At 33.9% G+C, this 23,870-nt stretch overlaps 1 protein-coding gene across 2 annotated transcripts in view; it reads left to right on the top strand.

The window, feature by feature from the left end:
• LOC6642398 (ras-GEF domain-containing family member 1B) overlaps positions 1–23,870 on the top strand; it is a 35,342-nt gene that overhangs the window by 9,591 nt on the left and 1,881 nt on the right. The window contains exons 2-11 of one of the 2 annotated variants that reach the window (XM_023175890.2): positions 137–746; positions 1,603–1,713; positions 1,950–2,063; positions 3,814–4,010; positions 4,111–4,240; positions 4,336–4,488; positions 4,885–5,013; positions 5,518–5,661; positions 10,588–11,246; positions 12,682–12,848. In XM_023175890.2, coding sequence (XP_023031658.1) covers positions 339–746; positions 1,603–1,713; positions 1,950–2,063; positions 3,814–4,010; positions 4,111–4,240; positions 4,336–4,488; positions 4,885–5,013; positions 5,518–5,661; positions 10,588–11,246; positions 12,682–12,848 — 2,212 coding nt within the window. In that variant the 5' untranslated portion in view covers positions 137–338. Of the gene's footprint in view, positions 1–136; positions 747–1,602; positions 1,714–1,949; positions 2,064–3,813; positions 4,011–4,110; positions 4,241–4,335; positions 4,489–4,881; positions 5,014–5,517; positions 5,662–10,587; positions 11,247–12,681; positions 12,849–23,870 lie in introns of both variants that reach the window. The other variant, XM_023175889.2, reaches the window with a different exon arrangement.

Here is a 23,870-nt window from a genome sequence, read left to right as displayed (position 1 = left end):
ATAATAATCTAAAACCGAATACTACCCACAACCGTATGCATGTTGTGCGTGTGTGTGTGTAAGATTTACACTCTGTCCGTATGAGCAATACAACTGAAACTGACCACTTACAAATTTCTCTTTCGATATCTTTCAGAATAAATGTAAGCGAATGGAGAGAGAGCATCGTGATGATAGGCAATAGGCGCATCTCAACAGCAGTTTGGCTCGTGCTCGGGCATTAAACCAGCTTCTTAACACCTTGCACCTATAGTTATCCGGACTCCTATTACCACCACCCACCTCTCACTCACTCACACATGACCGCGTCCAGGCGACCGGCCCACAGAACGTGACCCATGGCGATGTACTTTTATGCCAGTAAGATATCAGCCATCGCCTGCGGCACGCGTTGCAAGCAAACGGTATTGCAAAAATCTCGCGGTCAACGAGATCGCGACAAATGCCGCCATCGTCAGCGTCATCATCATCGACGGCATCGTCATCATCATCAGCAATGCTCCAGCTCTGACAGCGAAAGCGCCGACGATGGCTGCTGTTTGGAGAACGAACCAGCGGACGCGGGCATATTCTCTCTGGATGCCAGCAGCAATTTGACAGCGGAAACGACACTCGGTTTGGGTATCCCAATGGGTGGTCGTGACGGCATAGAAGGACTAGTTGGAGCTGGCATACGTTTTCGTCGTCGTCATAGTGCAGAACAATTGAGTGCATATGATTTGGAAATGGGGTTTCAGAAAATCGAGGTAAAATCACAAATTACAAATTTCAATTAGACCCACCACAGCGGGAATGACTGAGAATAAAAACAAAAAATGTAATTAAATTACAATTACTACATCAGAGTAGTGTGAGGAATAACATAAGAAGTATTTTTAATGGTTGATGTAAATAAACTTAGTGCATAGTTTTTAGTATTTCTAAAAGTCGTTAATTTTAAATTATAGAACTGAAGAGGCTAAAGTTTAACTTTTTTTTAAACTTTTTCATTTAGGGAAGTCTCTCAATTAGTAAACTAAGTTTTTTTCAAGACTAAATAAGGAAAACCCATAGCTAGATATGTGAAAAAGCGGAATCTCCAAGTTAGGCAAAAGGATTTTTAAAAAATCCTTGGTAAAATTAACAAAATACTTTTGAAATGGTTATGAATGAATTTTAGTTAAATGATTTTCATATTTTATAATAATCGAATTGATTATACGGATGGATATTACTAGTCGAATAGGATTTAATCTTTGTAAAGTTTTGACTACCTATTTCAAAGAGTATTAGAACTGAGTTAGTTAATGAGTTAACAAATGAGAAAGTCAGTAAGGAAATGTGTTCACTTATTAAGAAGTAAGCCAGTTTTTTGCCCAAGAGATCACTACAAACTTCTCTACAAAAATATAGTCAAATTTTAATAACTTAATAACTTGACTTAAAGTAAAATAGATTTAAAACAATTTATGCAGACATAAATGAATGCTAATAGATAAACTAATAAACAAAATTTAAGAAAATTAGATTTAGCTAACGAGTAAAGCAAATATATTTTTTATACATAGTTGAATGAAGCGAAAAATTTTAATTTTAATTGAAAGTTTTAATTTAAATACACAGCTTGCCACCTTGGCAAATCCATTGGGCATGGCCAACAATCGGGATGATGTTGTTCAGTATGATGTCCCCAAAAACCCGCATAAACGCAGCCAATGTGATATAAATTTTGAGGTTCGTGTTCGTGTGGCAATTAAACAAAATGTTTTGCCAATTGCATTTTAATAATATTTGATTTTATGTGTGTAGGCTGTTGCATTTAATTAGTACTGTAATTGCTTTGATTTTTAGTTGATTTTTGCATAAATTTGTATATACTTTTGTGAGGGTGTTTCTGTGTATTTACCTTTTGATGTTCGACTTTTAATTATAATATAACACAACATTTTCGGTAATTTTGTTATTTACAGAGCTCTGTGTTGGGTTCCGGTGGCATTATGTATATAAATGGTAGAATAGTTTCTGGCCCATTGGACTCACTCGTCGAGGTGCTCATACCCAAAAATGTCATTGACTTAGATAAGGTAAATGAAAACAAAAAAAAAAACCAAAATTACATGAAAATTTACCAATTTACATATTTGTGTGCCATAAATGAAAATCCATGTGACTGCATTTACCAATAAAATACAAATAAAAATCAAAAATCAACAACTGGCCAAAAAACAAAACGAAGCTCTCACAATGCAAATGCAATGAAAATGAATTTCAATTTAATTGCAATATGAATATTGAAAAACTAAAACTATTCCAATGAATATCAAATAAAATGACATCAAATTGACTTTCTATGGAAATAAATGGAGAAACATTTTATTTTAAATGCGGTGAAAATAATGGAATAACATAAAGGCAATATCTCATTTTGTATTGCATTTTCTTTAGTTGTTTAAATTTTGTTTAAAAACTATAAATTTTAAATAAATCTTTTATAATGCAAAAGGGACAAAGAAATCTGCTTAAAGCTGATATCGTATCGTTATATATCATAAAAAGGAGGAAAATATTCTAGTAGGATTTGTTTTTAGTCAAAAACTAATAAATAATATTCCAACTCCAAAAACGTTTCAATTTGAAAGTATTCCGCCCACCAATTTTTTACTCACATATGTGGTTGAGCAACAAATTTCGAATAATTTCTTACTTTTTAGTTACACAAAACACTTAAAGTTGTTGAACCAATGCCAAAGCAGACCACAGGACCTTTTGTTAAATTTTTTGGCACGAACTGGACAAAAAACCACAGAAACCAAAAAAGCATCCACCAAGAGTCGAGGTCGAGGCACACCAGACCCAACGGCGAATAAACAAACAAAACAAATGTATAACAACTAGACAGCAAACATTATGGTCAGAGTCCTACAAGAAGACCTGGGGGCAGGGATATGAGGGGCTAGCAGTACTAGGAGAGTAAGACTGGGGGAAAGCAGGGACAATCTTGTGGATAGCCAAAAGGACCGCAAGGAGCAAGTGCAAAAATAATTAATTCGTTGCAAACAAATCCCGAGATTAGCGCTAATTTGATAGAGCTTGAATGGGCTATGTGCCCATGGCAAAATGTGTCTTGGATACCAGCAAAAGGGGAAAACGAAGGGCAACCAAACGAACGACTACGAATGCCAAAAGCGAATAAAGCTAATTGGTGATATCTATATGTATAAAATGTACATATGCTGTGTGGCCAAAGGAAAGTACATATTTTTAATGTGAAACGTTAGAGATGATATAAACCTACTTACATATGTAGGGTTTATCAAAAGGGTGCTCAGAAAATAATTGAAGAATGTCATGTAAATTCCACAATTCAATTAATGATCGATAAAGAAATAAACTAGGAACTGCTCAAAAGTTGCGTTTGTTTTTAAATTTCTGATATCAAAAGTTCATCAATGGAATTGAGACTTCTTGAAACATTTTCAGTTTGCATATTTTGCTTAAGAACATGGTTGTATATGCAACAATTAAGTCCTATACTTTATAACACTGAAACATAGCTCATGATAGCTCTCTTAAGCAGATTTTCCAAAGAAAGACCTAAATATTTGTTTAATTTCAGTAAAAAGATACTTGCCCAAAAAAGTAGGCCACACAAAACTTAACCTTAATTGCAACAAATCGTAGAACATTTGAATACATTTCCCCATCTTGGATATAAACCATTAAATAATTAAAACTAAATACTATTTAAGTCTTAATAATATCGTTAAGATTTCTTTTCACATTTGCCCCATCACTAATCGGTGATTTCGTATTTCATTTCGTTTAACTGGACAGGAATTTATATTCTCATTTTTATTATCATCACGTTTATTTCTGCGTCCCCATGAGTTGCTTGGCAAACTGCTGGACTCGGTACCTGATAGCGAATGTTTAGAATCATTAGTTGCCCTGTTGGCCGAATGGACACAGAAATTTCCCTACGATTATCGGGATGAGCGCATGATGAATCATGTAAAACATATCGTTGCCCGGTAAGTGTGTATAGAGTGGGCTGGACTACCCTCATATGATATAAAACCGGCAATTTGCTGATTGTTCACAAACTTGTCTCGCTTCATTAACATTTCGTAGATGTTCCCAATCGCATTTAGAAGCCGTTGTCTCACAAATACTGAGTGCCTTACTAAAACGTTTGACTGATTTAGAGAGACATGAGGCAGACTTGCGTGCCTGCCAACAGACCAATAGCGAAAACAACAAGGTAAGTGGGCCCAGGGCCCCATACTGGCATTCCATTGTCGTCTGTCAGGGACAATCGGCTTAACCAAACATCCTGTTTGGTCATTTTTGGATTAGGTTGCCACTGCCGCTGCTCCTGTAACTCCACTCAACAGCCCAACGGCCACACAATACGCACAAATCGTTTGTCGACTGGAGAAGAAACTGGCCAAGCACATTGGAGCCGAAGAGTTTTTGCAGTGCAGCAGTATGATTCTATTGGATAAACAGGTACACTGATATTAACAACAGAAATTCTTCTTTGTTGTAGATATAGATAGATATGTACAGATGAATCGATAATAGATAAAGTCAAGTCTTAATTTGAGTCGCTTTTTTTTGACAATTTAAATGAGTTTGAAGTTGGTGAAAGAAAGGGAGTCATTAGACCCGATTTCGTATTGTGTAATTGGAGGTTACACTTCGAAAAAAACAAAAAAGATTGCAAAAAAAACCAAGCAATGCTTTTACATAAATTACATAACATACGGACACACAAAAGACGTCCACACAGGACATGCAATTAAAAATGACGACAAGCAGCTTCATTAACAATGCTCCTTCTCAGTCGAGGCTGTTGGCACTCATTTCAACATTTCATTTCTCCTCCTTAATTTTGTGCAGAAGAAATGGGACCAACCTAGCACATCGGGTGGACCGCCAGGTGCACAGGATCCAAAGAAGACCTGCAATTTGGAAACCTACCTGGACTGGTCAGCACGTTTACGTCTGTTTGTGTGCAACGAAATACTGCAGGTGAGTTTATAACCAGGTTTGCGAAACAAACTTACACCGACCGTCGGCCCATTTCACTCGTCTTTTTTTGGTGGGGCTGGGGGGAGGTCAGTCATGTGTAAGGCACAAGTTAAACGTAGCGTAGCAAGTATCCTTAGACCCCTGTGGATTGAATTAAAATTTCCATGCATGTTAAATATGCAAAAGGTCCTACCTACTACGTGTCCACTGATGGAGATGGAGAGATGGCCAACAGAGTAGCCGATGAAGATGAAGATGGAAATGAAGTTGAAACCTGCTGGGCCTCCGGGCCACATGACTTATAATTTATGCCACTCGTAACAGCCTCATTGACAGGTTGCCAGTTGGCCGTGTAAGCGACTCGTTACAGTATACAATATATAAAAGAGACAGACAGGGAGAGGGCAACGAGAAAGAATCCTCTTCTCAGCCAAGTCACGTGATTGTCATTGCCAATGTCTAACTAACTTCCGTAATCAAATAAATCTTTTACCCTTTTCACAGTGCGCTGGCATTGAAGAACGCAGTCGAACTGTGGAATTGTGGAGTGGTGTGGCTCAATATTGTCTACTTGTGGGCAACTACAATAGTGCCACAGCCATTTTGGAGTCACTGGAATCACCTGCCATAGCGAGACTTAAAATAACAGTAAGTTCACATTTGATTTTCTTTGAATGGGAATGGGCTTAAGATTCTTTCCTAGTAGACAAAATTTTTAGGCTCTTTAACATTTTTGATGGTTTGATTATCACTCATTCTTGAATATTTAAAAGTAAATCGTTTTGTATCTTTTTATTTAAACGTGCAATTTAGATTAAAATCAAGAAGAATAGTTAATAATATCAACCATTACAAAAAATTATAAAATTTGAGTAACATTTTAGAAAAAATAATGTTATTTGTATTATTAACTAAACTTTAGGGTCATACCCATGCAAAAAGGGTATATTAATTTTGGTCAAAAGTGTGCAACGCATAGAAGGAAGCATCTCCGACCATATAAAGTATATATTTTCTTGATCAGCACGACGAGACGAGTTCAAATAGCCATGTCCGTCCGTCTGGATCAACGCAAACTCCTCCTAGACCGTAAGAGCTACAGAGCTGAAATTTTGCATGTAGGCTTGTATATACTGCAGGCGTTGTATATCTCGGATTCAGCCGGATCGGATCTCTATATCATATAGCTCCCATACAAATGGCAAAGTGACAGTGACTTTTCTTAATAACTTCGTTATTTTCTGAGCTATTGTCGTGAATTTTAATATTGGTGAGTTAATTACACATATAAACGACCAAACGGCCAAATTTGATCAAGATCGGGTGACTATATCATATAGCTCCCATAGGAACGATCTTTCGAAAACAGTGACTTTGATCAATAACTCCGTTATTTCCTATGTAGGCCGTTCTTTCGCAAACATTAGCCTTTTTAGCTTAAACGTTTTTCCACTTTTGATGGCTATAGGTAAGGAAAGAGTTACCAAAAATGTTGCAAGGGTATACAAACTTTGACGCGGTCGAAGTTAGCCCCGGCCCTCTGGTTAAAGTATGAAATCAGTCTCATAAACAAAGTTAAAGAGAAGTACTCAAATAGTTTTCGAACTTTTTTATTCAATAGAATGAATAGTGAGCCAAACAAAACGAAAGACACGATCTTTTCAAATTATCCTAATATCTTGTTAGGAGTAGTGTTTGATCTACAAGACAAGAAGTCTATTTAAAAAATATAGAATACCGCTCAATCAGAATGAATGAAAAATACGACCGTCTTAAGAAATTAATTCATAATGGTTAACTATTTTCTTGGATTATCATAATGAAATCCCTTGCAAAAATATCAGATAAATATTAAATGAGGCGTCCTCAATTTAATCTAAATTTTGGAAATATTCCTGAATTGTTTCATTCAGTTTGCGAAAATTATGAGTTTCAATATTTAAAACCAATTTATCAGTCATCAAGTATACGCTTAGTGTGACAGTAAACGAAATGAAAATGTTAACCCCTCCCTATAGACAAAAATTCCTGTTGAAACAAATCATTTCCCACTTGTTTTCTATTCAGTAGAGGGTTTCCAGCATTTCATTCGGGTTTTGCTTACATTTTAATCAAAATATTATGCTGTGAGTATTTGCGTAATGCGAACTAATGCCATTTAGTGAGAAATCTCCATTACATCTTTCAATATTTATTCCCCATGCCGAAAACATGGGCACTAAATCTTTTAAGCTCCTTACGCCAAATGCATTAGACTGCATAAATATCTGCTGACACGTACATAATTCAAGGCATTCAGTTAAAGGAACTAACCCAAAAAGATGTTGAACACAGACACACACACACAAACACAAAAACACTTGCATACACACATATGTATGTATATATAGACTCCGAGTATTTCTCAACTTCTTATTCTTCTTCTGTTCGCTATCTTGTCTGCCTTTTGCTCAGAAGGAATCTTTTGTGCATTGAAATTGCTCTAAGGCGTTGCTTTCTAACTTTTTACTGTATGCAATTATACACACACACACATATAACGCTCTCTATATAGTTATACACTGAAAAAACTGACAGAATTCGTATTGGATTCGATTGGATTAGAGCTTAATCTAAGGATCTTCAATTTGAATAAGGGAATGAGACACAGATGTAGATAGCTAAAGTGGATTTTCGTTCTGTTTAACAAATTTCCTTTAAAGAAATATTTATACAAATAAAGACCTCAATGAATGCATTAAAAACCACAAAAAAGAGGTCAGTTGAGGCTTCTTTCTAATGAGGAGCTTAGTATTTCACCTCGTCCTGAGTTGAGGGGCGTGACCTTCGCATTAAACTCCTTTACCTTTATTAAAACCATTGGTCTATTGGTTTTTAAAACTTAACATAGTTTTTTTCTTAGTGTATTTCAAAATTTCCCAAAATTTCATGTTCTGTGTAGATAACAAAATTCATTTACGATCATTTTCTGTTAGCTCAACTCCAGCGAAGTTCTCTATGTCATTCAAAAGTCATTCATGTGAGTGTTAGGTTTAGACATGTGTGTGTGTGCTGTGTGTGTGAAACAATTTGATTTGACTATTCTCCAATTTAAATGCTGCCACAGAACTTTGAAATTAAACTTAACAATTCCGTATACGGCGCATTTTCCGTAATTTGCTCGCGAAAATTATGAAGGCCATTTCGTTGCCTTGCACGTAGTTTGCCTATAAAATTTCAGTCAATTTAATTTCCAAGCATTTAATTTTACATATTTATGTTGCCGCACGTTCTATGTCTGTGTTCTCACATTTTGTTGTAAGTTTTTCTAAGGGACAAAAGACAACGACGAGGACGACGACAACGAAATGAAGGAGGCGGCTGTGGCGTAGACAAAAGACTATGGGATTGAAAGTTGAACAGGGACCAAGTTTCGTTGACTCACTTTCATTACAGTCAACTAGAAAATTTATTTTCAAGAAAATATAGAACAAAATTTAAAGCCAGCTACTTTAAAAATAAGCAACTAGACAAGTTAGTTGTTAGTTTCATAAATAGAAAAAAACAAAAAGGAAAAGTAATCGCCAATATTGAAAAGCCAAAAAAATAGAATCAAACAGTAAATTGTGAAATAATTTTAGCATGTGGTAAATGTCCACTATTTTAGGTTTACAATTCTTTCAGGAGACTATAGGAAATTAGTCAGATATTTGTACCACAGAGCATGAGATATTTCTGAGTCCACAAAGTATACATATATGATCAGCATAAGAAGCCAAGTCGATGTAGCCTCGTCATCTATACGAATCAGCTTTAAGCCCTGGAAGGACACTTGGTATTAAATACTTAAGAATTTAAGTAAATTTCTAGAGTACATGAACTTTTTTTTAAATTTTTATACTAAAATAACTTTTATATTCCACATTTTATTGCCACATGAATCCATCGAGAGTACAAGCTATTAAGTTCAATTTTTCATGCAATTTTAATTAAATATAGATGTGATTTAAAAGTTGGTCAACGAATATGCTAGACTAGCCAATTTTTATGATACTAGAATTACTTTAAATAGCTCAGTTGCGGTTGTTAATGCTGAACAAGAATATATATATAGCGATAGGTACACACACACATACACAACTAAACCCTTTTTTACGATAGGTAACATTAAAAAATAATACTAAAATGCAGAGCCACAAAAAATACGAGCGACCACGCCTAAGTAACCACATATTTCGCCTCCTTACTGGTGGCTAGCATTTGGCCCAATTTCGCCAAATATATATAGTTTACCTAGGTAGTATATATGTATGTATACTGTATATATTTACTCAGTCCGTCAATAGACCACAGCGTGTTGCCGCTGCATTCAGGAGTAAATGAAGCTAGTTTTCATTAAAAAACTTTTTAATTAGTTAATGGATTCCTATTTTCATTTTCTCTTTTCGCAATTTTTATTTTTTGGGTTGTTTGGTTTCTTTTTTCTTTTTCATAATTTAACACTTGGACATTCGTTAGACAAAAAATTGTGTTTATTAAATTTTTTTTGTTGCTCTTCTCTACTTTTTGTCAAAGTTACTTAATGCTACTTTGGCAAGTTTAAATGCCTTTGGCTTATATTTTATTCATTATGGAACGTATTTTAGGTTCCTCCCACTAACAGCAGGCATCGTAAATTGTAGAATTGGACAATGGCGAATGGTGGGAAAAATGGAAAATGGAAAATGGAAACGGAATTGCATAAATTTACACAACTATGGAAGATTTTTTTTCTTTACATTTTTTATTCCATTCGGTTTTTTTTTTTTTCTGTGTGGTCTATGCAATTGTGTTGCACTTTTTCCATTCATCTGCATATTTTCTATAGTTTGCTGGTGAAATGTTTATGACTGGCAATAAATGTGACTGGCGGCTACCGCTGGCAATGCAACAAAGGGAAAAAAAACAAAAGGCTTGGAAAAGTCATCAGCCAAAAATTGCAGCATTTGAAATGCTGTTATTTGTTTACAATTTCTGGTCAAAGATTAATCAATGGCTTTTGGCCATTTTCCCCAACATGAAAAGCTTTAAATGCTACGCATTCAAGTAGAGTCCTAGTGAAAATGTAGATTTAGCACTAACTTTTCTTATACTCTCAATTTAAACTAAAGCTTTAAATCAAGCTTCTTGCTTGGACATTTTTAAATTCCACACAATTTCAATTAGAATCACTCGCAAGTCTTAAAAAATCTAAATTCCTTTTAATGGATGGTGATATCCTTTTGTATTTTACAAAATCTTAATTAATATCTTATCAAATAACCCAAATGTCAGCCATAAAATTCGATCTAAAGCTTTGTTCTTGGCGTAAATTACAACCATAAAACTCACACAAACAGAAACAGACAAAACAAAACCATAAACTTTTACAACTCATCCAGTGAGGGAAAAACAAAAGAAGCAAAAACGAAAAAAAAAAATACTCAAGAAGGAAATGACACCAAATAAAATGAGAGACGAAATAAAGATTACTACCACTCCATCCTCTCCTCTCCTCTGCCTCTTTCTCATATCTTGTGATGTGATGTTCATTTATGTATATTCATTTGATTACAGTGGAGTAAATTGCAAGTAACGTGTCAACAATTGGATTGTATGCAACGACATGCCGAAGGACATGGGCATTTATGGCAGAAACAGGCAATTGTCCTAAATGAGCAACTTCATCAGCAACAGCAACAGCAGCAAGAACAGAGCCAACAAGCCGAACAGCAACAGGAAAGTCACAAGACTGATAAGCAGACTAAGGCATTATTATCGATGACGGAAAAGCCATCAACATCATCATCATCCTTATTGTCATCGTCGTCGTCATCAGCAGCAGCAGCAGGACTCATGGCATTGGCATTGTCCACTTCAGCACCAGGAACAGCAGTAGCAGCAGCAGCATCAGGAACAGCAACGGCAACGGCAACTAACATGGACGAGAAACCTTCAACGAGCGGCATAACAGGCACTTCCGGTATGAATGCAATCCCAATCTCAGCATCGTTGTCCTCCTCCACAATGGAATCAGCTTTGGCCCCTACGGCTGCTGGCAACATCAATACGGAAACACTACCAGCAACAACAACAATAACAACAGCAACAACATCAACTACAATATCCACACCCACAACATCATCATCTGGCAAACCCAATGATTGGGTTGTTATTCCAGTGTTTGCGGATATTGTTAAATTGGCATTGGCTGAACGTGAGAACTGTTTGCAGCGGTAAGTTTGTTCTACTACTCCCAAAAATGTTGATTAATGTTTTTACACCAACAATTGCAACTAAAAGCAATTCAGTTCATTTTCAACCATTATGCAAAACTATAATTTGATTGCCATTGACTAAATATTTAAGGTAATTTCGTTTCGGTGTGTAGTCTATTATGAAATTTTCGAGAATTTAAGCAGTTTGATTCGTAAATAGCAAATCTGAACAATCTGTTACACTATTTGTGATAGGTTCATTACTTTAGCCACCATTTGAAGCAGCAAATATTATGTGATTTTTGCCAAAGAGTTAAGAGAACAAGGATGAATATTAAACCTTAAATGTAAAAGAATGTAGTATTAGACTCACTAGATCGATAAAGCTGTTCCTAATTACAAATAATTTTAGACTTTTAAATATTTTTAAAAAACAGTTTGGATTCATTTGGGACTAGATGGTGAAATGGAAAGGAATACGATTGAAAAGGTTAACCAACTTTGGCCTACTCTTAAAGTTTATTCGCTGAAAAGCAATTAGATGCTCTTCTTTAATATTATACTTATTTTCACCATCATCACAATCACATGGCATCTGAAATGTGCAAAAATAAAAAGAATTATACAATATATTATCCTGCAATGCAATTAATTTGATTCATGTTACATTAGCGACTTTCATGTGAATGGCTTAAATTTGGCATCGTTACTCTGGTCATTTGGTATTGTTTTATATTTATGACTTTTAATTTAATTAACCACACAGTGGCAAAATAAATGATTATGTGCCAAATGCTATGCCATATACAGACCAAAAAATGTGTATATTAAAATGAAATAAAAATAACTTTTAACTGATGCATTGAAAATTAAAGATGAAATCCATATGTTAATGCATAATAATAATAAAAAATTGAATTATGGGGACTGTAAATCCTGTTCATATTAATGCGTAAATGGAATTGAAATTGAACTTAAAGCAAAGTAAAGGAAATATATGTCAAATGTCTGCCTAAGCCACTTTAATGCACCCATGAAGCTTAGAGTTGAAAACTATTGAAAGGAACATTTAATCCACAATCAGATCAATCACATGGAAAGCCATTTCAAAAGTTTCACTCACACCAAATCGTGATATGAATGATGCAACACTCAGTTGCGATAACAGTACACACACACACACATAAACCTCGTGCAATCCCATCCATGTGGCCCCTCTGTGGTCACAATTGACCTCATTAGAGATTGAGGGGCCAATTTATTTTCTGACATTAGATACACTAATCAGGGTAAAAATCATTCATTCAACACTTTTCAATGTCGCGCTTGGGGATTGTGATATCAAATGAGACGCGTTTGTGTGTGTGAGTGTGTTGTGCACTGAATTTCTAATTGAACACGATGGAAAAATATTTTTTTTTCCCATTTTTTATATTCTCCTCTCTATCTACAGATTACCAAATGGCCACATCAATATAAATGCCTTTGATCGCATGGCGGCCATAGTTGGAGCATTTACCAAGCATATGCAGGCAACGAAGGGCAGCCAGGCGCCAACTAGCGGGGAATATGAGCAATTTTGTTGGCATATGCAACAAACGACGAAACTTGCTGAAACGGGTAAGAAATTTATTTTCCATTCTCTTTTAATACCCTTGAATAAACAGATACCAAAGTCAATGGGTATATTTATGTATATCTAGAACGTTATCAATTAGCCATAAAAAAGTTCTTCTGAACTTAGACTTGAAATTTTATGAAGGCAGTAAGAAAGAAATTATCTTTAGTTAAGCTTTAAAAATCTTTATCAAATCTTAATATCAAAAGCGAATTTTAATTTAAGTTTGTTTACAAAAAACCAAATGTCGCAAATAGATCAACTAAAGCAGTATCTCAGTATTTATTTTCAAGAGTTCAAAATCAAGAGATTTTAATATCAATTATAATTAAATATTTATTTATTATTTATTCCTGAAATTATAAATAGGCAAAACTATTAACTATTTCCCTTTTTATAGATAATCTTATTGTTAGATTCATCGTCAGTTTACAATAATATGTAAAAATATTGATTATTTATTATTCAAAACTGTGAAGGATATGAAAAAATTATAAACCTATTGTTAATAATTAATTTTTATTTTCATAATATTTAACAAATGGTCAATATATTTCCAAAATATTGAAAAACTGGCTCTCGAATGTTTATAAGTATGTATTGTCAGAATATTCAATATTATCCTTAATATTTTCGTAAGCCTCATGTATTTTGAGCATAGGCGAAATAGAAGAATCTTTTTGAATTTTGTAGCTAAAAATTATTTTTTCTTAATTTTTTTAATACTGAAACATTAAATGTTAATATTTTGTTTAGTTAACAAAATGTCGACTTTACAATTTGTAAACGCCAATACTTTTATTAAAATTAAATATTAAATATTTCGCAATGATTTACATAACGGTAAAGCTAACAATGAAATATTGTGGGGAACAAACAAACATTTGGTTCATTTTGTATTGGTTTAAAATATTATTGAGAAGGTAAATACCAAATATGTTCATGGTTTTTTATGAATTTATTGATTCTTTGATTGAAATTCAATACAAGTATTTTATTTTTTAAATTTGGTTTGCAAATATTTTGCAATATCCAAAGGGTTATGAATATGTTGACTTTTTTTGGCATTCCAGCAGTCAGTGGACTTTTCGGTTTGGTTTTCAAACCTCTCTCAAAACGTCAGTTACAAAAGAAAATTCCCTGCAGCTAGTATGTTATCCATCAGATACATGCTGAAACCACAAACTTTTTTTGTCAATTGTGGCAATGGTATAACAGATTCAAAAGGGGCCAAATGTTCACTGTGGTTTCAGTGTCTTTTCTTTTCTATTGACTAGTCTGTTTTACAAGAAACTTTGGGCTTGAATGCATTGTGCATCTCATCTCGAATATTTCGCCACTCTAGGTACTGCAGGGTATATTCTAAGTCGGTTTCTGAGTTAATTTGTGAAAAAAATTTCCGTTTCTGTTTTCTTTTTGCAGTTTTCCTTTCTCTATAATTTTTTTTTTTTTTTGGTTTTTCCAACTTTTCCTTGCGCCTTTCTGCAACTCCTCACGTATTTTATCGCATTTTTGCACATTTCTCAACGGCCACTCGTCGGCTTCCTAGTGTTTTGTTTGCTTTTCGTAGAAACTTTAAGTGTACCCATGGTTATAGATGGCCAACTGGCTGCAACTTCAACTGTGGTGGCAACAAAAAAAAGGAAAAAAAACGAGAAAAATAAAAGAAAGGAAACTTGCCCTTTCTTCCCCTATATGTATATGTATGTGTATGTGTGCTGGAGGTTCAAATGTGTGCGAAAGTCTGTATGCTAGTTTAAATTGTTTAAATGCCTGTGGGAAAATTTTAAATGCATTGCCGGCCTGCTGCAGCCGTTGAGCGTAATTGTACGCAGAGAACGGCAATTAAAATACAACTGAAAAAAAAACAGAATGGAGTAAATGAAAACAAAAAGATTGGTTTAAAATATATTTTTAAAATATGTATACATATGCATCCACACATCTCTATAAATTGCATAGCCATCAAAAATAAATATAACATTTTTCTAGTTTTCACTGTCTATCTCAAAGTTGATTTCATTTCATTTAAAATTTATTCTAAATAAATATTTGTTTATAGAAAGTTTATGCATTTTAAATTTTGCATGATTTCTTGCATATTACAATATTTTTGGGAATTTGTTAAAGTTTGTAAAGCTTACTTTTGTTGGATTTAAGTTTTGAACAACTTCACAATGTGGATTCCACTTTTGAGCCGCTTTTTTGGGTCAAAATTATGTTTCTTTATTCGTTTATTGCAAACTGCAGACCGACAAATTGACAACAAAATGCCGAGAAGGGCCTCTGAAAATTTAAATGAAAAGTCAACTTTAAAAAATCGCATAAAAATCCATATAAATCAGGAAAAACAAACAACAGCTTTATTTCATTGTTATTGTAAGTCTCTGAAAGCCAATTATACTATAATTTTTATCTTTTCTTTCCAAGAATATACCTGAGGGTAATACATCTTTTATAGGGTCATAACAAAACTACCCATAACCCGGCACTCCCTCCTACATTTTCAAACTGAATTTTTAAATACCACATCCTTTTTTAATCTTAATTTTGATTACATCGCTTAGACATTGAACAATTAATAATTTCAGCTTAGTTTAGATTAATGTTTATGCAACTTGATGCCACAATTGAAATTTCAAAGCAAATGAATTACAGCATTTTACGTATGCTTTTCCATCCATCTTTCCTTCATGCATATAAAATCTTTCCATAAATTTTCATTATTTCTTTTAATCTCTGTCACGATGTGCATTCGTTTTGCCGTAACACCGAAGACAACTTTTTTTTATTTTGAATTTTCCTTTTTCTTTTAAGTTCTTGTTTTGTTGTTTTTGTTTCTTTTGCCGGTGGCAAAAGCCTTCAAAAGTTGCCTACGACACGCCGCCTTGGTTTATAATGAGTTTTGTGGGCGGGTTCTCGTGCAGTTTCTGGTTTTCTTTCCTTCATTTTATTTCATTTTTGATGTCTTTGCTGGTTGCTTTCATCGCAACATGCTGCTTTTCTCTTCTTGCAGTTTTTGTGTTTTCTGTGATATTTCGTTTTTCACGTATATTGCGTTTTTTTCGCCTTCTTTGTATGTGTGTGTGTGTGTGTGTGTGAGTTTGTGTGTTGTGCACAAACCGTGAAAAAATATATCAACTTGGCTGACAGCTCCAAGAAGGATTTAAGAACTTTTCCTATCTTGTTCTTTGACAAAAAGAAATACAACAACACGTGATGCACCTTGTACTTTCTTGAGGGCAGAATTGAGTTTTTAAGATTACATTTGCAACGTTTTCAGCATGGCTATACAAAGATATATGAGATGAAAGTTATGGAATTAAGCAAAATAACACTAACTATCACCTAATTAAACAACTTTCCCAAGAAATATATGTAGAAAATAATTAAGGACAGATACAATAAGTTAAGATAAGATAGGCGAATTTATACTGAAGTGGTGCACTCGAGTTAAACAAAAAACATTCTTTCCTTAAAATGATTAATAACATAAAGCTTTTTAATGAAATAAAATATAAAAAAACTATTGTAGACAACATTATATCTCAGCTGGATCATTAAAAATCTGCAGTTTCCAATAGCACAAAATGTCCCTTAAAATTTTTCCATGAGGCCAAATAATTTTGTCAAGCGGAGTTAGTCTTTAGTCTTAAGTTAGCTACATTTTCGAATTGAGAATTGAGAATTTTAATGACTAATTTAACTAATTTTAATATTTTAATTTCATTTGCAAACATTATATTTTATTGCGTTTCGAAAAGAAGTTTGGTTCTAGCCAACATAATCAAAGTGTACAAAAAGAAACTAAAAATCTTCACTGAATGTTAATCAACCATGAATTATATACAAAATCGGCCAGTTGATTTGACTTGCCATATAAGCACTTACATAATCGCTTCAGGTTCCTCGAAAGTTGCAACTTATTATTTGAAAGCTTAGCATTTAGTTACAGATTTAAGTTATATTTTTACACCTATGCCAGGCATGTGTGTGTGTGAAAGGGATCCCTTTCTAATCCACATTATATTCATAGCCTACTTTTTGGTTTCGATGGAAGAATATGAAAAGTTTAACTAAAATATAAGTGAATGCATTTGAAATCCATTTGAATCTTCTTTGGCTTTCCACTTATTCCCACTTGTTTACGATTTTAACTTTTCTGTTATTGTGGTTTGCCTTTTTTTGTACTGTTTTTGCTCATCCACAGAGAATGCTGAAGCGAGAGACTTTACATCGATGTCAAACTTGTTTTCTGGCTGTCTTTTTCAACAACAGAAAAGAAACCGAAAATGCGTTTTACATTTCTTTCTCTTGTTTAGCTTTCTTTCATCTAAATCAGTTTCCTTTTTGCCATCTACCACAAGAGGACAAAATAAAAAAAAAAAACCCAAAGAAAACCCAAACTGTCCACTAAGTCAAAGTTTTAGCTGGGGAAAAGTTGTCAGCAAAAGAAAACGTAACTAAAATGCAAACGAAGTAGTCGCCCAAAAAGTTTGCACATTTTTGCATTTGGATAAATAAATTTTATCTATTTTTTTTTCTTCTATCATTTACATGTACATACGTGCTTGTTTATAGAACTTTTCCGTCAACATATTGAGAAGCAGAAATTGGTTTTTCAAGTACTTTTTAATACTTAACTAAAGGATTAAGTAGAAATCCTTTCAATAAAGCAAACAAGCAATTGCTTTGGCCATGAACAAAAATATTAGTTGCCAAAGCGTAGAGATAAAAGGTTTTATTTAGTTTTGTGATTTTAGCAAAGCCTTACAACAATACTATAAATTTTATGGTATAAAATAATAGTTTTGCACTTTAGGTAGCTTTTGAAACTCACTAATGTCATAATATTATTGTTTTGTTGCTTAAAGCAGTTCAAAAATGTTTCTACTAGGCTTAGCCCCATCTCTAAAATGGATTCAAATTGGAGTCCCAATAGTACATTTTTTAGTTTAACCAAAAACCAATGAAAATAATGTACTTTGGGAGTGAAAAGTATAGTTATAGTACGATACTTCTTGTCGATTATCTACCCAACAAATTAAAAATCATGCTACTATTTATTACTCGTGTTTACTCTTAATTCCTTAGCAAAAGATATAACAATTTAGCCCAATGTCTTTTTCGATGCAAACTAGTTCTCAATTTTTTGAGGTGTGTAAATTATTTGAATAACTCTGAGCCAATAATAAAAAGCAGTCAGAAAACTAAAGGTGATAAGCAAACCATAAGAGGGAAAAATAAAATGTAGATAAAAGCCTTAAATAACAGCTATAGCACTTCATCTCATGCTATTAAAATAGCTATTAGTAGTTTGTCTTTATTACGCTTTCATATGTGTACATATTTTAAGCTTGATGGATTAAAGAAATTAGTTTATGTCCAATAAATAAATAAACTTAACTTCAAACCCTTTTTAAGCCTTCAAATAATATTTTTTAAGGGTCATTTGTTTGCCTCACTTTTTTGTCTTTCAACCCTAAACACAGATTTTAGAGCCATTTTAGGGTCATTGCTAGGTAAATTAACTTGGTATATTGTCTATTTTCATAATAACTCTCTGATTGACTTTAAACTACAGTTCATAGAACTTAAGATGGGTTATCCTGGATTTGTAAACGTTTGTTATGTTGGGTATTCCCTAATCCCTGAGACTTGTTTTAGTTGCTTTAAGCCCTTCATGTAGACCCAGACAGCAGAAGTGTATCTGTTTTTTATAGTTTACTTATTGTTATAAGAGGATTTCATTCACTTAATCTTTCTACCTCATCCTGCACAATCCCTTAAGTTTCCCTACCGCCAACACAACAAAAAACGGAAAAAAGGGAATAATAAAAAAATAGATAAAAAGGGGGAAAAATATATGTATGTATGTGTGTTGGCAAAACTATCCGCCCAGGTTGTTGAGCAGAAAATTATACATAGTTTAATACTTTTATAGCGTTTTCCTTTCTTTTTTTCTACAAGCTTGTGAATTTTGTTTGCCATGCTAACTATTTTTAATAACATTGCTTAATGAAGAGATAACAATGTCGAGTTTGAAGTGGCTTAGTCAACGAAGAAAATTGAAAGCAGGTTAGACTAGGAGACTAGGAGACGATTAAAGCCACAGCAAGTTAATAAAGTTACTTTAAAGTTTGAGATAATTAAAATCTGTTTCAAAATGCATAAGCCAAATGAAATTGTTATTTAAAAAATGCATTGAAAGTTGATAAGATACATATTTATATTGTTTTACCCACTGACAGCAGCAGCAGCACAAACTTGATAGACAGCCGAGATAAATAGATAAGCCAAACTGCAGTTAGTGAATGTCCTGCTCGACTCTTCCTGTCTCCACACACACTAAGCCAACTGACAGCAACACATTATTGGTATTCAGTTTGTGGGCAGATTCGTTTTGTTATTTTTTGCCTCCTTCTGGGCTATTTCTTTTTTTTTTTGTGTTCGTATTTTGATGTAGAAAAATGGCATAGACTGTCCTTGTTATCTATCACCTGTCTGTCTGTCTGACCTGTCACTCTCATGTTTAAGTCATTCCACCTCCGCCCCGCCTCGTCGTGCCAAATCTCCTTTTGATATTGTTTCCACAATGGCATCAAAACAATTTTACAGTAGTTACCGCTGTCGGCCATTGTTCTGTTGCCATAGCTCCGGTTGACTGCCTCAGTCTCAGTCGAGGACGAGTAATTGATGCTGCATGCCACACTGTGAGCATCTTCTTAAAATGGCAAAATAAAATCTGACAAAAAAAATGTTAACATTGAAAAATTAACTAGAGTTTTATAGTTTGTGCTTTGATACAATTTTCAACCAATAAAATTAAAAAAAGAGCTTTACATTAGTAAAATGATTATGGCTTGTCAATTTTAAACAGTTTAAGAAATCACTATATGCCAACAATATAGTGAGTTTTTGAGTTGTAAGTATGCTTTTCTTTTAAGCTTATCCAGTCGTGATTATCAACTGATTTTCTTGACAAAGTAATCAGATTAAAACAACTCATTTAAACTAGATGTCATGTTATTTTTTTCAAAAGTTAAATAACCAAAAATTAAGTTTTTTTTTTTAGCTTCTAGTATGTTAGTTGAGTGAGTTAAGTACTATTAGCTTTAGTCCACAATACTTTCTGTTTAAGAATAAACATCGTGTTCATCTGAAGCGGCTTCACCAAATCAGATGCAGTAAAGAAAATATAATACAACTGTACTTTGTCACAAAACAACTAACCTAGCATATGACTAGAATTACTATCAGCCACACGCGTTGTGGGAAAAACACTTGTAATTGTAAACTAACCCAAACGATCACGACGGCAGGATGTCAAGTGGCCGACGCCGTGCCCAAAATAATAATAATTTTTCAACCCCCGAATGCGTGGGTGTGAGTCGTACTAGAATAAGATCTCCTTAAGAACAATTGTTACCTACTAGAGCCTAAGATTTCCTATATAAACTCCGTACTTTAGTAAATAAAATCAGTTCATATTTTGAATTCAACGAATGAAGATTGGGTTATTTTCCTCCTCCCGGAATCCCTATTCACTTTCCATACCCCAAATCTGACGCTAAGGATTCGTTATTTAACATTGATTAATCTTAGATATTAGAATTAGATATAAAAGTTTCCAATATCCATGACAGATTATATTATATATAACATAATTCATAATAAAATTCTAAAAAAAAAGTAGTTACTCATATAACACTCACCTTCTTTTGATCTAGACAAGAAATAACATTAAAATTTTCTAATAATAAAAAGGATTTCTGATAACATTTTTCTTCAGTGTTGGTCAACGCAAAGAGAGTGAGTCTCCTCAAAAGAAGACTTAAGAATTAAATAAACAACAACCCATAAATGAATGCGTAGCTAAAACGATACTAAAGAACAAATGAAAGGAAAATCTTGTTTTCGTTTTTTAAAATTAAAGAAAATTCGTTTTCCCTACCGCCCCTAACAATACGAGTCGGTTATGTCAACAAACAGAGGCTTTCTCTACCTGAAAGAAAATGCTTTTCAAAAAAATCCCCACCATAGAGACCACAAAAGCATTTAATTGTTTTTCCTTTCTGAGGATTTCTTTTTTTCTTTTATTTTGTTTGTATTTTCTTCTTATACTTTCATTTCATTCCATATATCCACACACACAAACACACACAGACACACACATAGGGAAACAGAGAAACCCGGCACTATACACAGACCTCTGAGAACTCTTCTAACCGACATGAGAGCATTGTTATTCTCCTATAACCAACCACTGCTACTCCTGGCTAGGTACTGATACGTAACCGACTGCCAGGTTTAAAAGGATGGGTAAAAGAGAAGAAAAAAGGCCAAAACGATGCACCGAACTCTCAGTTGCCACTCGAATGCGATAGCATGAATAGGTTGAGGTAAGGCCTGGCCGCACACACAATCTCTACTGAAGTGTCAGCCTAGACGAGCCTTTGGCCCCTCCTTGGGCCTCTTTCTGTGAGTGAAGTTTGGTAAAGTATTTGGAATATGTGCTAACAGAATTTCACTTTGGCAAACATTTATTCATGCTTTTGGACACACTTTTCTAAGAAAATGTATAAAATAATAATTTAATATTAAATTCTCAAATGTCAAAAGTCAAAATCAAATGCAATTGCATAAGTTGGTTGGGTCAACAACAGAAGCCACAAACCAAGCCGAAATGTTCTTGGGATTTCAAATTTAACTAATTTGTATATACATATAAATGTATATAGAAGCTAAATGTGTTATTTCAATTGTGCTCATTAGACGTAGGTATATACAAACATACATTTCTATGTATGCACATTGTGCACACATTCATCTTGGCCTCTTGGTCACTGAGGTTCAACTCAATGGCTAACAGGAAGCCATGCAAACATTTGCAGCATATTCATTAGTTGCGGGACTTTGTCTGAATGAATGGAGAAACAGAAGGAGAAGCTGCTGCAGCAACTGGCCTCGGGGATGGTAGCATAATCATTTGAAAATCTTTGAACAAGGCCATATGCAAGACCATTGATTAATTCCCATTATACGAAACAGAAGCAAAAACCCACATTACCAAAATTGTCAATAGGTCAAATTTAAAATAATGTTGGCTTGAGCTAAATATGTAAGAAATTTCGAAATTATACAAGTGAAAGAATTTCATTACAAGAATTTGTCATGGAAATCACAGATGTCCCTAATTGCATTCCCTTTGGCTTTGCAAATTTATATGCCCCTTTCTTTTGCCTCAATAATTTGATAGATGTGGGAATGTTTTTTAATCATTGAGCATTTCATAAGTAGTCAATGGAACGGGAGAAACTAAATATTTCAATGAAGGGTTCATTGTGTGTTGTATTGAAATGGTAGAACCCACTCAAAATAAGATCAAAAAGTAAAGTTCTAGTAAATATTTGACTTGATGTTACTGCGTGTCCTTTTTTAAACTTGAATTCGACCATTCTGACAGCCCATATTGAAGATTTAACGAGAAAAAGTCTAAATTTTTAACAGCAGAAAAAATAGCACTTGCTTTGAAACTATATAAATTAGTTGATTAGTTCATTGATTAAAAAAAGATCTGTATCAAATGGAGAAATGTCCTATCGAAATAGTACAATTGAATAGTGTTTCTCAAAAGGATAACTATTTCACCCTGCAGTGATAAGTGATCATAGGGTTCTACCTTTTCACATTTAATACAAATTATGAAAATTTTCATTAAGAAACCTTTAAAAAACTATGATAAAGAAGAGAAAAACTTATGAAGTTAATAAATTCTGAACAAGTGAACTACCCAAATTCTGAACTCTTCGACTACACAATTTATGAACAACGATATGAGGAGGGGGCAAATGGTTAATATGAACGCAACTTGATACGTGGCTCCTTGTGAATGGGTTGACTTGCGGTCAAGTGCTGACAAGACAGTCAAGTGTTCTGCGTTGTGAAGTGGTAGCTTGTTACATTTTAATAAAGAACAACAAAGCGGTCGAAAAAAAAAGAAAATAGAACACAAAGAATTTAATAAAGTTTGTAACAAACTGGCGTCTGGCCAAAAAAAAAAAAAGGTGAGTGTGTTAGTGTGTGTGTCTTGTGTGCGTGGGCTTGTGGGTGTGGTTGTGTGCGTGTTAAATCAACAAAAGCTAAAGAAAAAAAAAAAAGAGGAAAAAGTGGCAAGAAGAAAAAGCTATGTGCCGACCATGCCCAATTCACACCATGAGCCCATTAAAATTTTACAATGTTACGACGAGCTCTTTGGTCAGCTTTGGTCAACAGATGTGCGCCTGACTTGCCACAGAATGTGGCACGGTCGCCAGCCAGCATATCTTACTCCCACAGTTAGCCATTGTGTGTATGGGTGTGTGTGCAAGCGGACTGTGGGAGGGTCCTTGTATGTTTATAGGATTTGTATCCTCCATACTCAGCACATGGTCTGAACAAAGTTAAAACCCACTCCAAAAGAATTGTGTTGGCTTTGGATATGGTCCAGCAAAAAACGTCAGCAAGTGAGATAGCCCTAAAAAAAAAACCAAAAATTGAGAATGTTTCAACGTTGACTTTGTTCTACTCTATACCAGGTAAAAGATAAAAAAGAGACACTCATCAGCTCGTATTGTTCGATATCTGTTATAATCAGATTTCATCGAAAACTAATCAGATGAAAATGAATAAATATACAGCTTAGTTGACCTTTGTGTATAATTTTAGAGTCACTTAATTTCTGTATCTTAAGAAAAAATATTCCCAAAAGTATTTCGAATTGATTGTAGTTGGTAAAACTATAGAGTTCTGCTTGAAATTTGTGAATTTAACCTGCTTAACCTCTTGAAAGTCCACAAATACGATCAACCTAGTTTTAGTTAATACGCCTTATAGTAAAGGCTTTTATAATATATGTACATATATAGAATGATCGGTTATAATTATAAGTTATATCCTTATTGAAAAACTGTTAATTTTTAAGTGTATAAAGAATGGTGCTAACTAATATAGTTCGTACTTAGCATTAAGTGTTTACTATCTAA

This window comes from Drosophila willistoni, assembly GCF_018902025.1.
Source record: "Drosophila willistoni isolate 14030-0811.24 chromosome 2R unlocalized genomic scaffold, UCI_dwil_1.1 Seg167, whole genome shotgun sequence".
NCBI classification, from domain to species: domain Eukaryota; kingdom Metazoa; phylum Arthropoda; class Insecta; order Diptera; family Drosophilidae; genus Drosophila; species Drosophila willistoni.
The sequence above is the reverse complement of the archived record's forward strand: the minus strand, read 5'-3'. Positions and strand labels throughout refer to the sequence as shown.